At 56.2% G+C, this 13012-nt stretch overlaps 1 protein-coding gene across 8 annotated transcripts in view; it reads left to right on the forward strand.

The window, feature by feature from the left end:
• The window catches only part of SBNO2 (strawberry notch homolog 2), a 108608-nt gene extending 98208 nt beyond the window's left edge, over positions 1-10400 (forward strand). For all 8 annotated transcript variants that reach the window (XM_030540867.1, XM_030540868.1, XM_030540869.1 and 5 more), the window contains 12 exons: positions 59-194; positions 1078-1190; positions 2027-2098; positions 2962-3070; positions 4284-4358; positions 4746-4889; positions 5786-5880; positions 6696-6788; positions 7276-7407; positions 8232-8308; positions 8634-8824; positions 9553-10400. In XM_030540867.1, the coding sequence (XP_030396727.1) occupies positions 59-194; positions 1078-1190; positions 2027-2098; positions 2962-3070; positions 4284-4358; positions 4746-4889; positions 5786-5880; positions 6696-6788; positions 7276-7407; positions 8232-8308; positions 8634-8824; positions 9553-10187 (1872 nt within the window). In that variant the 3' untranslated portion in view covers positions 10188-10400. The remainder of the gene's footprint in view (positions 1-58; positions 195-1077; positions 1191-2026; positions 2099-2961; positions 3071-4283; positions 4359-4745; positions 4890-5785; positions 5881-6695; positions 6789-7275; positions 7408-8231; positions 8309-8633; positions 8825-9552) is intronic.
• The last annotated feature ends 2612 nt before the right edge of the window (positions 10401-13012 follow it).

A 13012-nucleotide genomic window follows, 5' to 3' on the forward strand; every position in this document is an offset into this window, starting at 1 on the left:
GTTCTCCCAGATCTCTGGGAATACCATTGCATCTCCTCACTCCTGCTGTCTCTCTCAGCTCGTAGCAATAATCTCCGAGGCCTCCAGCTCAGGGATCTCTCTCCAAGCAGACAGGCGGGTGAGGAACCAAAAGCGCCGGGTCCACATGACACTGGAACTGCCCTGGAGTGCAGACCGAGCCATACAGCAGTTTGGTGAGCGCCAAACATTCTCAAGTCACTTTCTCCCTCTGCTCATTGGCTACAGGGTGTAGTTCAGCCCTGCAAACGAAACACCCTCCTGGCCTTGTTCTGGAGCCACAGGGAGCCCAGTTGTATTCAGTGGCACAAAAGGCTGGCCCCAGAAACATGGGGCTCATGCAGCTTGCCAGGACCAGGCCAGGCATGAGGCAGCTGTGATCAACTTTCCTTCAGGGAAAGGTGCAGAGCTGCCTTGGGGTGGGCGTGGGGTGTAGTTGATAAAGGGGGAGGGGTAGCTTATCTGTGGGACAGAGCACTGGGCTGGTGCACTGGCTGCTCCCTCCAGATCCTGTTCTGGGTCTCATCTTGGTGCCTAGGGGACACTTGTCAATGCCAAAGAACCTTTGAAAGGCTCCAGACTGGAATCACTAGGGGTGCTGCTCATATGTAGGGGGAAGTGAAGGGCTGGACTGGAGTGTCAGCTCATGGTGCATCCAGGATTGGGATGCATCGGCAGAGCTCTGTGTGTGTGAAGCTAGCATGGCACCGGACCATGCTCTGTGCCTGGGGTGAAGCAGCGTCTCATCACAAGAGCAGTAGAGGATATAAATGTACAGCTCCACTTTAAAACTTGAGTGATTTTTGTGACTGGCCACCCTGTTGTGATCCTGGAGAGGTCAGGGCAGCAGCTCTGCCAGGTGGGAAGGTCTGGCAGCACAAAGCCGATGCGAGAAACTATGTCTCCCTTCCCCAGAAGAGAAGTGTTGGGTTTGGTTTCAAAGCCGATAGGTATTCTAAGGGAAGCTGCCTTGTTTGTCTGTGTTCCCCACTTCCTTCTCAGCAGCTGTTCCCATGATCGTGTCAACTTCCATGTTATTCTCCCCCCATCTCTCTCCAGGTCGAACACACCGATCGAACCAGGTCTCTGCTCCGGAGTACGTCTTCCTTATCTCTGAGCTGGCTGGGGAGAGGAGGTTCGCGTCCATCGTCGCGAAACGCTTGGAGAGCCTTGTAAGTGCCCCGGAGGATGGATGGAAATAAAACCCAGGCTGGCTCTGAACATTTCTGAGTGACTCTGCTTCTGGGTCACCTCTGGTCCCGAATAGAACTCAGATGAGGGATTGTGTCACCCTGGGCTGACGTGCAGCCACCTTTGCTGTGAAACAAGGAAGCTGTTTAACAGCCTACAGAAGAGGAAGTGAAGAATACTCTACGTAATTGGGATGGCAGGGGAATTTCGGGGAGGTAGAATGTGAATCGGGATGATGGAATTTCCTAACAGGCAGGAGTTAACACCCATTCTTTTCCAGGAAGGAAATAGACTCTTTAATGACCACACACTATCATTGTCTCAGTTCAGTGTTTCATCATTTCTAATGAATCCATGAGTATCTCTGAGTGTTAATATACTAGCACCTCGCTGTCTTCCCGTAGTATTTCTATGTACCGACTTCTGGTGAAACTTGCTCTGCTTTTAAACCATCCCTCTCTGATTATTTGCTCAAATTGAGGGAAAAACCTACATATGAAAATATAGGTGGCGTGTAATCTAATCACTGTGTTTAGGTTGAACATCGTATCTCACACGGCAGCCATGTGGCACATGATGGCTCCAATATCTGGAAGAAAAGTGGCATTTTCCAGACACCAGAGCTGGCTTGTGATAATCTCCAATCCTGGTGCTTGCTGTTGAGGCTGATCAGATACAGCCCTCTAACATGAGGTCGCCTTAGGCATCAGGCTTTAACCAGGGGTTCACTGAGCTTCGTTATGGATGCAGTTGCTTTTCCCAGTGAGTCTCTTCCCCAGCCTTTCTGAACAGCTGTGTGCTTTGTCTCTTCTTCCAGGGTGCCTTAACTCACGGAGATAGAAGAGCCACTGAATCCAGAGACCTCAGCAAGTACAACTTTGAGAATAAGGTGACCGTTAGCGATTCTGCATAGTCGTTTAGCAAGCTTAAAATAACCAGCACACTCCTTTGGTAGGACACTGAGCATGGCCAGAGCCAGTGCTGGGGTTCACAGGTCATGAAGGTTAGGCATCTGGTCTTGAGAGCTCTGGGAACAAAGCTCTTGGTTTTGGCACAAAATACAAACATACAGAGAGCATAAAAGAGAGCTTTAGAGAACTCAATCCTCATAACACCCTGCAGGAAGGGGAGAGGTGTATTCTGGTCTTATGTACAGGGAAACTGAGGCAGAGATGCTGCATGACTTGCCTACATGCAGAAAGGAATTTAGGTTAGGGCCAGGACCTCATAAGTTCCCAATAATAGTAATACCCAGCTCTTATGTAATGCTTTTAATCAGCAGATCTCAAAGCATTTTCCAAGGGAGGTCAGTATTATTCCCATTTTACAGGTGGGGAAACTGAGGCACTTACTGGGGTGACTTGCCCAGGTTCACCCAGCAAACCAGTAGTAGATCTAGGAAGAGAACCCAGGTCACCTGAGTCCCAGTTCGTATCCCATCCACTAGGGCACACTGCCTCTCCCTCCTGTGCTTAGGCCTTGCCTCTCATAGGGCTAGAAGAAGACTCATGGGTGAGACCAGCTACCTGACTTGGGTCTGTACCCGAACACGTCAGTTATCCATCAGGTTCTTGATGGACATGTCATTCATGGCTGCATTTACTTCAGCATCTGCCAGGATGTCTACGTGCTTCCCACCCATTGCTGGGGAAAGCAGCATCTCAGATCCCTTCTCACTACACACTTCAGGGGTGGAGATCAGAGGACAGAGCTGCTCCCCACCCCCATGTGACTGTTCTCTCCTTTCCACAGTACGGGACCAGAGCGCTAGACAGGGTCCTCACCACCATCCTCAACCAGACTAAGAGCAAAGTGCCTCTGCCCAAGTATTACCAGGAACGAGAGGCTGAATTTTTTCAAGGTGAGAACATTAACTGGGGTTTCTACTTGAAAGTGCTTCTTGCTGGCTCAGTTAGTTTGTGGTAGGGATAGATCACTGCCAGGAACGCTGGAGCAGGCATGCAGAGCCATTCACTGCCCACCTCCTGGGGGGAGAAGACAACAAAGGGGCCAACAACAGGCTGACATGGACAGCTAGAGACAGAAGCAGGGAGAGGGGCAGCACTCCATAGTAAGTGAGGCAGTGGGGTGAACCAGGCGTGGGAGAATGCAGAGGTGGGATCTTTTCTTACTGAGGTGTCACAGTTCAGGGCAACTGCACCTGTATTTCCCCCTCGTGAGCCAGTAAAGGCACCCGCTTTAGGCTCCTTGCTGCTACCTCTCTTGGGTGGAGACTTGTGCCTCTCTCCCTCCTGACTGGGGTATATCCAAGCTGCATAGTTTCCTGCCTAGGCTGTGAATTTCCCAGCAAGCTGGACTGCCTAGGCAGGCCTGCTTTGTCTTCCCCGAGAGGCTATAAACAGCATAATGGCTCCTGGTTAGCAAATACCATCTCACCCTTTCTGAGCAAGCACATTTATCCTCAAGGTGAAAGCACAACAGAGAAGATCATTTAACGTGGCAAAAGAACTTGCACGCCTGCTAATAGGTTTACCAGAGATCACCCCGACTCCCACTGGTAGGAGTCGGTCCTTCCAGCCCCACACAGGGGATTTTCAAGTTAGCTCAGAACAAGCACGCAGACTGCGCAGATCAGCCTGCTCCTTTATGCGGCTTAGGCCTTTGATTTTGTCCTCATGTAACAGGTGATCTGTAGACAATGGCTGTCTCTTCGGGGGGTAGCACCAGAAGGGCAGGGGGTGGGAAACCCACTTTACTTGTTTGTCCCCACAGTTCATTCTTGTCTAGCACATTTGTTTCCAATAGTCCCTTGATGCTCCTGACGCTTCCCAGGGTTTACCTTGGTCACGGCTCCCCCCAGAGAAGTTACACACCATCCCTCCGTAATACGTCACATTTTTAATACAAGGGACTCCAAAGCTACTTCACCTTAATGCAATAGGGCTTTGCCAGGAGATTGCCCTCTCTGTCATCGGGGGAGTGGCCATCTCAGCAAGCCAGGGCAGCAGCCCTGCAGCAGGACTGCTGAGATAAGGGGCTTCGTGGCATTGAGGTGGAGGCCACATGACAGCTCCCAACCTTCAAGGCACGTGCTTCCCCTTCTGTCATTCTAGAAATGAAACAAGGTCTCATTTCGGTCGGGATCTGCTGCAAGGAGATGAAATACGGCTACGTATCAGTGGAGAAGGGTAAGCCTGGAATCTTTCCTCTCCTCCCCATGGAGGGACAGGCTAAGGGACGCAGTTACCGTACCGCATGTTTGCTGCCATCCTCCTGGCCCACGTCAGACTTGTCCTGTAGCTGACACGAGATGCAGCACTTGGGAAGCCGGAGGGAAGCTCTGCAGGTGCTTGGCCAGCAGAAGCAGAGCATCTTTGCTACTCTTTCGTCTGCAGGGCCCAGCCTGACTAGCAGCCAAGCTCTGGGGTCCCTGGCAGTGTTGGCTTCCAATGGGTTGCCCTGCCGGCTCCTGGAGAAAGCAGAGGTGCTCCCCAACTCTCTGGGATGGTGGGAGGAGGGGGAGTTGTCACTGAGCTGCTCAGATTCCCTACCCTGAGCTGCACTCTCCATTGCAGACTGCTCCATAACCAAATTCCTGAACCGCATCCTGGGCCTGGAGGTGCACAAGCAGAACATGCTGTTCCAGTACTTCACTGATACCTTCGACCACCTGATTGAGAAGGACAAGAAGGAGGGCAAATACGACATGGGCATCTTAGGTAGGAGAAGGGAGAGGGGGGAAAACTCCTCCCTGCTGGGAGCTCACTGGTGTCATGTCCCCGCTGCTGCACCCTTCAATGGCCAGTGGCTTTCTGTGCCAGGTGCTGGCTGTGACTGGGTTGCCTACACTCCATGCATCCTACGCTCCTTGCTCCCCTTAGCTCTTGACCTGGTCTGGGCTTCACACTCTGGTGACCCCGCCCCTACGTTCAGACGTAGAGAGATTTCCATGCTAGGTCAGCACCCATCGGGAGAGCGGGATTCGAACCCTAGCCTCTCTAGCCCTGCCTAGGCTTTCAAGTGCTAGGAGCTTGCCCCTGTGCCTCAGCTTACGGGGTGGGTTGCTGGGAGATGTTAGTGCCATGACTCCGTTGGCTAATCCAGGGGAAGGGAGCAGCGCTCTGAAAGGCTCTGCGCCTGCCCTAAGCTGGAGAGGCTGGATGGTGAAGGGGAAGGTTGGGGGCCCTGGCTGGTGAGAAGCCTGCGCTGTGCTTTCTCACAGGAAGGATGCTTGGGACGGGCTTGGGGGGAACGACGTCCCCAGGTTGAAGGCCCAGGACACTCTGGAGCCCAGACCTTGTTGGGTCTTCTACAGCAGGAGAAACCCCAAGAGAAGAGCAGGCTGCAGGGCAGCTGAGGGGCCTGTGGGATTAGGGATTCTCAGCTTCCCCTAATAACCCCCCAGCTGCAGGGCCCCGGCCTGATCCCCTGCCCTGCAATGAACAGGAGGTTGTTGCACCACAAGGGCTGGCTGAACCAGTGCAGGGCTCCCAGGGGGCGGGGCTGGGAACCTCAGCGGTAAATGGAGGTGGCCTGGGGATGTGGCCAGGCTGCAACGTGGAGCTCTGCCACTCACCAGAGGTCTAAGGGCTGTTTCTTTCTGCTGCCTCCACAGACTTAGCCCCCGGCGTGGATGAGATTTACGAGGAGAGCAAGGAGGTTTTCCTGACCCCGGGGCACCCCCAGGACGGGCAGGTGGTGTTCTATGAGGTAAGGGGCTAGGTAAGGTCTTTGCCAGGGCAGCCCTGTCTATGGGTACCCAGAGCATATAGCCGCTATTGGGCATCCCTTGCTCCAGCTGTTGTTCCTGGCCTGGATCTTGGTGGCCCTTGTCCAGGTGTAGGCTGTGCAGCCGCAGGACGGAGACTCTGTCCCACATGCTGGTATTGAAGTGGTGCCAGGGGGCTCTGATCAGGGATCAAGGACTCTTGTGCTAGGTGCTGTACACAGGAGCCAAGGAGAGTCCCTGCCAGTCAGCCCATCCCCATCATAGCACGTGGGTGCTTCAGCCGCCAAAGTGTCCTCGTCCCTGTCTGGGCACGGGGGAGACACCTTGCACAGCCCCAGTTCCCTGAGCTGAGCGAGCTGGCAGGCATTGCTGGGTCTCCAGCGTGGCACTTCCCGGACGCTCCCAGCCCATGGGGCGTGTTTTGGCAGTGATCCTGGTAGCGCTCTGCCCACCCACTCCCCTTTACACAGACCCTGCATTTGCCCTGCTTCCCGTCTCACATCATTCACATGGCAACAATAGCAGTTGCTTCCATGGTAGAGTCACCCGGGGGAAGCACTGGCTGCAGTGTAGCATCTAGAACTAGGCACACGCGGCACAGAGCACAGCTGCTCTGGCAGGAGCCACAGGCTCACATGGCCCAGGCACCCTGTGGCTTGGGCCCCTTGGAAGCCGATGCTGCTCATCTTTAGGCCAAGGAGGTAGGGGGTGTGTGTGTGTATGAGAGGGAGAGGGAGAGGGGGACACTCCGACACCTGCCATCCATAAAACACGGGGCTCTCATTTATCCTGTTAGATCAGCGTCGACAGAGGCCTGAAGTGGGAGGAGGCCTACGAGAAATCGCTCAAACTGACAGGCACCTACGACGGCTTCTATCTCTCCCACAAGGTGAACTCCCCAGCGCCACCAGAGCTTCTGCCCCACACATCTGAGATGGGCTCCAGCGGGGGCGTCTGGTTGTTGGCAGCCAGCAAGAGGCCAGTCGCAATGATCGATGCCTCGCTGACCAGTCACCCGGGTCCCAGAAAAGCCTCTGAGGAGCTGCCGTTTCATTTCGCCCATTGCAGGAGGGGGGTTGACTTCATAAGGCCGAGGGTGAGGGAGGAGGGGGATTGTAATGAGAGTAACAAAAAGATCCTTGTCTGAGCTGAGATGGCTCCAGGAACACTCATTCCCCGCCATGGAGTGAGCCCAGCTCACAGTAGAGGAGTGAACGGGGGAGGGTGCTGGCTGGAATTCTTCTGCCCCCAGTGTACGGCCACTGCAGAGCCAGCATCTCCATCGGCCGCCCCGCTCTCAGAAGCAGGGGTGCAGACATACGTTGGAAGCGTGCCCATGGCCCATGTGAGTGTAACTGTGCAACTTGTGCCCACAGACGCGAGGCTGTAAATACACCTGCCTGCTGGCAGAGCAGGGCCGCGGGAAGAACTTCATCCTCTACAAGCCCAACATCGGCAAGCAGAGCCAGCCCGAAAGCCTCGAAAGCCTCTTTAAGAAGTACCGCCAGGTTGGTGGGAGCCACAGGAGGCAGCTGCTGCCCTTCCCCTCCATCCCCTGCAAGGCTGAGCAGGAGGGACGCTGCCTGTGCCCCGGCTTCCCTCTGCACATGGGAATTGTAGCTGATCAGGGAGACTGTGACCCAACCACAGTCGGGGCACAGGACAAGTCCTTGGGGCTGAATGCTCCCCTGGGAGCGAAGCTCTGCAGGTGCATGGTTCTGTAGGCATAAATGTAGGGATGGGCTCTGCCCTCCCAGAGGCACGCTCAGCACATCTCCCCCCGGCACCAGCGTGGGGCTGAGCTGTGACACGTCCATCTGAATTCTCAGCACGTCATTGTTCTTCAGACCCGACGCTGATGCTCCGGAGGGGTACGGTGGGCACTGGGAGTGGAGCACTGGCATGAGGGGGGTTGGCTGCCCTTTGCCCTCTGCTGGATGCAGAGTTTTGGACTCGACAGATCAGCGCTCTGCTCCCTGCCTGGCAGAGCGTGTCTGGGGATTGTTTGCTCCCTTGTGTTCAAATGCCAACACTGCCATCAGCACAGGGGAAAAGGGAAAATCAACCATACCTTCCACGCTTGCCCTTGTCTGGCTGCCATGTACGCTGACCAATTGAGCCTCTCGACGCCCCTGGTAGGACTCAGTGTTCCCAGTTTACAGCTGGGGAGACTGAGGCACATGGGTGCTGTGACTTTCCCAAAGTCCCCTCACATCTGGCGGAGCTGGGGATAGAACCCAGGTGTCCTGATTCCCAGTGCTGGGCCTTAGCCCTCCACCACCCTGAGGAGAGTGGAAAAGTCTAAGTTTGCCTCTGGCGGTGTCCCTTGCAGGTGCCGCCTGAGGAAGCCAAGGAACACTGGGAGAGCAGCTACCTCTTCTCCTTCACGAAGTGTAACCACGCCGTCTGGTAAGTGACGCCCAGTGCCAGAGGGCCTGGCCTACTCTGGGCGCCCTGCTGAGGAAGCTCGGAGCCCTGTCCAAACGAGGGTAGCTGCTGCTGTCTCTGGCTCTGCATTAAAGGGTCTTCACCGCTCTGCATGACCCTGCTTCTTCTGTGAGCTGCTTTGCCTGGCCTGTCCCAGGGGTCCCCGATAATACTGCAAGAGGTGGACCCCTGCTTCATCCTCCTTCTACTCACTCCCCACCCCTAACAAGCCAGGGGAAAGGAGGGGCTGCTCCCAGGGCAGGGGCTGCTGGTAACTCTTGTTCTCTTCCTCTCTGCAAACCTGAAGGAACAGAACCTGCAAACTAATCCAAGAGGGAAAGGAGTGTTTCCAGGGCATGCGCCTGCGCCGTTACTACATGCTGTGCGGCGCGCTGCTGCGGGTCTGGAGCAAGATCGCCAGCATCATGTCGGACATCACCAACACCAGCTACCTGCAGATCGTCCGCCTCAAGACCAAGGAGAAGAAAAAGCAAGTTGGTGAGTGCAGGGGTCAGCGTGCCATGAGCCCAGCGTGCTGGGCAGCGCTGTGGTGGCAGGGAAGGGGAAGGGAGCTGCATGCTGTGTTTCAGAGGGATGTGGTGGGGTTCCTGGATTCCGTTCCTTTTCCAGGCAGATCCCTGCATGTGTCTCTCCTCTCCCCGATCCTGACCGGGCAGCTCTGTGATTAAGGAGATCCTGTGGGATGAGAGCAGGAGAAGCGTGTAACTCCCGGCCCATTCACTTTGCATGCTCCAGGCCAGGCCTTGGCATGGAGCTGGGGCTCTTTATCCCTTGGGTGGAGCGGAGAAGGAGAATTAGCCCAGCATTTGGGTGTGACCTAGGCATGGTGCACCCTCTGCTCAGGTCTGAGCTGCCCGGGCTGGGTGTGAAGGCAGGGCTGTTGCTGCCCACTACACTCCTGCCCCCGGCACCCTTCACTGCAGGGACTGCAGATGCCATCACACCAGTGCAGTCTAGGAACCTGGCTGTGGACCTCCTGCTGTCTCCGCCGCTGCCAAGCCCAGGTGCACCCAGCTCCTAGGACAGGGCTACAGAGCCACGGGGATGCAGCTTGCCATGTAAGCAGTGAAGCTGGCAGCCTTGCGGGGAGGGGCTGAGGGATGCGATTAGCCCAGACGCTGGGTCCCACTCCCAGGGCCCCTCATCTGTCTCCTCCCACGAGCTCAGGTGCCTTGTGGGCTGACACGGCATGTTCCATCTCCCAGGGATAAAGATCCCCGAGAGCTGCGTCCATAGGGTGCGAGAGGAGCTGAAGCAGATGGACGAGAATGTGAAGCAGAAGCATAACCACCAGGCCCTTCTGGCCCAGGACCGGAGCCTGCCGTACTCCATGCCACAGCATGTCCTGCAGCAGCCCCATGACCTCTGCCAGCCTGTGGCTGGGCTCCCCCTGCCCAGACACTCCCTGCACCAGGACGGGATCCTGGACTTGACCTACAGCCCTCCCAGCGACAGCCTCTCCAACCTGGCCTTGAAGCCCAACCCCCTGGGCACTTTACACTTCCAACCGGAGCCTGTTCTCCAGCCACACCAGCAGCACCGGATGCCCTTGCATTTCAGTCTCCCTCCTGTCTTTGAGAGCCCGGCCCCAGCTCTGGCGGGGAGCATGCCCCTCAACCTGCCCCCACACGATCACGTGTCTCTCCCCCATCCTGACCACCTGCAGACACTGCCACAGCAGCAGCTGCCACCGGAAGACTTAGCCCAGCAGCAGAACATCAATTTCAAGGAGGTGCTGGAAGACATGCTGAGGACGCTGTATGTGGCCCCTCAGGACAGCGCGCTCTCCCAGGAACGCCAGAGCGTCATCCAGTTCAGCAGGCCCTTTGAACACTTCTGAGGGGCCAGCTGAGGGCCAGGATGGGGCTCAGCCACAGGCGCCGTGCCCCTCCCTAGCCTCCCGCCTGCCTGCCTTTGGCAGGAGTGCTGGTGCGGAGGGAGCCCTGCCTCTTGTATTGCTTTGCAATGACCCACGTGTCTCAGTTCGGGGCAGGGGCATCGCGTATTCCTTACAGCAAAGTTTATTTATATATAATATACAGCCACACATGTATAGAGTTGTACATATAATGTGTATAAAGGGGGAGTAGGGGTGGCAAAGTGCTTTTATCACAGAGCTCAGCTGATCGGGTCCCATGTCCTCTGCTGCGAGATGGACCTGCTCAAAGAACTGCACCCAGGTAGGACAGAGAGGAGAGCCACTGACGGCTCCAGCCCCTCTCCACACCGACTACAGAGTTGAAAGGCCAGGATTCACCCCTCTCCCCCCGGGAGCATGTGCAGAAGCTGCTAACTGCAATGTCCGCAGACGGAAACGTTCTGACCCCCAAAGCGATCCTGTTACCAGTGTGTCAGTGATGGCCAAAGCCGTGGTTCCCAGCTGTTGTGAGCAGCTTGGCTGGGTCAGCTGGAGCCAGGCTCCTACTTGGGCTCGTCCATCACAGCCCTGGAGCTTGGTGCCGCTCGAAACACCAAAGTCTTGAGGGAATGGGGGGCAGGCACTTGGGCCTAATTCAGAGGTGGGGACTGTGGGGGAAGTAACAGAAGTCCCAGTGCAGGCTGGGAACCACTGAGCTAAAGGATCCATCTGTGTAGGATTGGGTGGGGCCAGCTGGAGAGAGAGTCATCTCACTATAGGTCACGCGCTCACGCTCTGCTCTCCAGTCAGTCCAGGCCACCCCTTTCTCTTGGGAGGGGAAACTGACATGCTTTGGGCTGCCCTGACTTCCCCAATGGGATGGGGAACAGCTCTTCTGCAATAACGTGCCCACCTGATCAGTATTCAGCAAGGAACTCCTTAACCCTGGCCAGCCTTCCCAGCATCCTCTTCTGTCTGATGGCTGCTGGCCAGCCTGCACGCCCAGCCCCAGGGCTCCTTGTGGTGGCAGCAGCTCCCATGTGGCCGCACTTTCCGAGTCTTGCTCTCTGTCGCATTCTCTCCTGGAGCCAACTGGCTAGTACTATTCCAATGGGCTTGTTCGCAGCTGGGCGGCAGGGCCAGGCCTGAGTCCGGGAAAACAGGAGGGGCCCCATGTCTGGATCTTAAAGCTCCAGCACAGGCCACAGTTGATTTCAATGGCTGTTACAGCCGGCTCCACTTTGAATACCAAAGAGCAAACTCCTGCTTAGCCAACCTGAGCAGAGCCCCCCGCAGTCTCTCCAGGGCACTCCACACCCTTCTCTTCCCACCAGCAGTAGCCCTGAGCAGAAGCACTGCGGCCTGGTGGACCAGTAGCTTGCTAGGCTCCATGCTGCAGAGGGCTGCTAGCTTTACACAGAACATATGCAATCCAAATGGAGAGCCACACAGCACCTCGACAGCGACACTGCTCCTAGGGTCAGGCACCTGCTTCAAGCGAATTCTGACATTGCAGCCGCCTCTGACTTGGACAGTTCTGTAGTAAACCTGCTTTTTTATTTACTCAGACAATGGTTTTTGTTTCGTTGGCAGTGCATCCCTGTCAGCCCCGGGGCAGGGAGTCTCTGCCGGCCCCTCCCTGCTGGCAGGGTTCACCTGGCTGTGCTGTAACCCTCTTCTCACTGCCTCAGCCATTCCCGTGTTCCTCCTTCTTCTGAGTCGAGTCATCCTGGCATTTCCGGGAGCATGCCCAGCGTTCTAGAGGGAAGGAAGTGTGACCTCAGTGACTGGTCCTGCCTCTTTAGCATGCAGCGCTCCCATTGCGCATCATACGCCCGTCCTTGGCTAATTCTTACCAGACACAGCAAGTCCTTGCGGGGTGTGGAGTGGGGAGATCTGTGCTGGAGCAAGGCCGTCAGTGGGATCTGCCCAAAGCTCTAAGAGGAGTTAATGGTGGAGTGGGGTGTTCTTGCCCCCTGCAGAGAGATCCCCACCCACATGTGGAGCTTTAAGTGATTGTCACCTGTTCTGTGAGTTTAGCAACCAGCTGCTGTCCCTGTGTGACTCAGTTTCCCCATCTGTAACACAGGGATGTGATATTCCCCTACCTTTCTAAAGTGCTGTGACCTCTGTAACCCAGTGCAAAGTATTGATAGCACGTACTGCCTGGGGGACAGGGAAGCACCTAGTCTCCCAAGCCAGTGAACCATGGTCTCCTTTTCCCACTTCACTTCCTTCCCCTCCCCTGCACACGGTAGGTAGGTCCTGCTCTCTAAGCCAGTCCAGGTGTGGTCTCCTGCCCTTTCTTCTGGGGTCCTGTGTCTTTTTACATCCTTTGCCTCTCCCTGACCAGGGAGGAGGAGGTGGTTTATTATTTAGATTTCAACAGTGCCCATAATGTGCTGAGCAGGCCCTGCCATTCCCCCACTTCCCTGGAGATGGGGGGCTTTGCAGGGGCATAGATCTCTATGCCCCCTAGCCTCCGACTAAACACCAAAGATCAGAAAAAATCCCCCAAAACTGGAAGCCCAAACTGTGAAGTCCAGATGACATGATCCACTGTTTGGCAGGCAGAGGTGGCTCCAGGCCCCAGCACGCCAAGCGCGTGCTTGGGGCGGCAAGCCACTGGGGGCGCTCTGCTGGTCACCGGGAGGGCAGCAGGCAGGCCGGCTGCCTTCGGCCGCATGCCTGCCGAGGGTCCGCTGGTCCCGCAGCTCCAGTGGACCTCCCGCAGGCATGCCTGCAGGAGGTCCACCAGAGCTGCAGGACGGGCGACTGGCATGCCGCCGTGCTTGGGGCGGTGAAAT

Source organism: Gopherus evgoodei, chromosome 22 (assembly GCF_007399415.2).
Source record: "Gopherus evgoodei ecotype Sinaloan lineage chromosome 22, rGopEvg1_v1.p, whole genome shotgun sequence".
In the NCBI taxonomy this organism is placed as follows: Eukaryota; Metazoa; Chordata; order Testudines; family Testudinidae; genus Gopherus; species Gopherus evgoodei.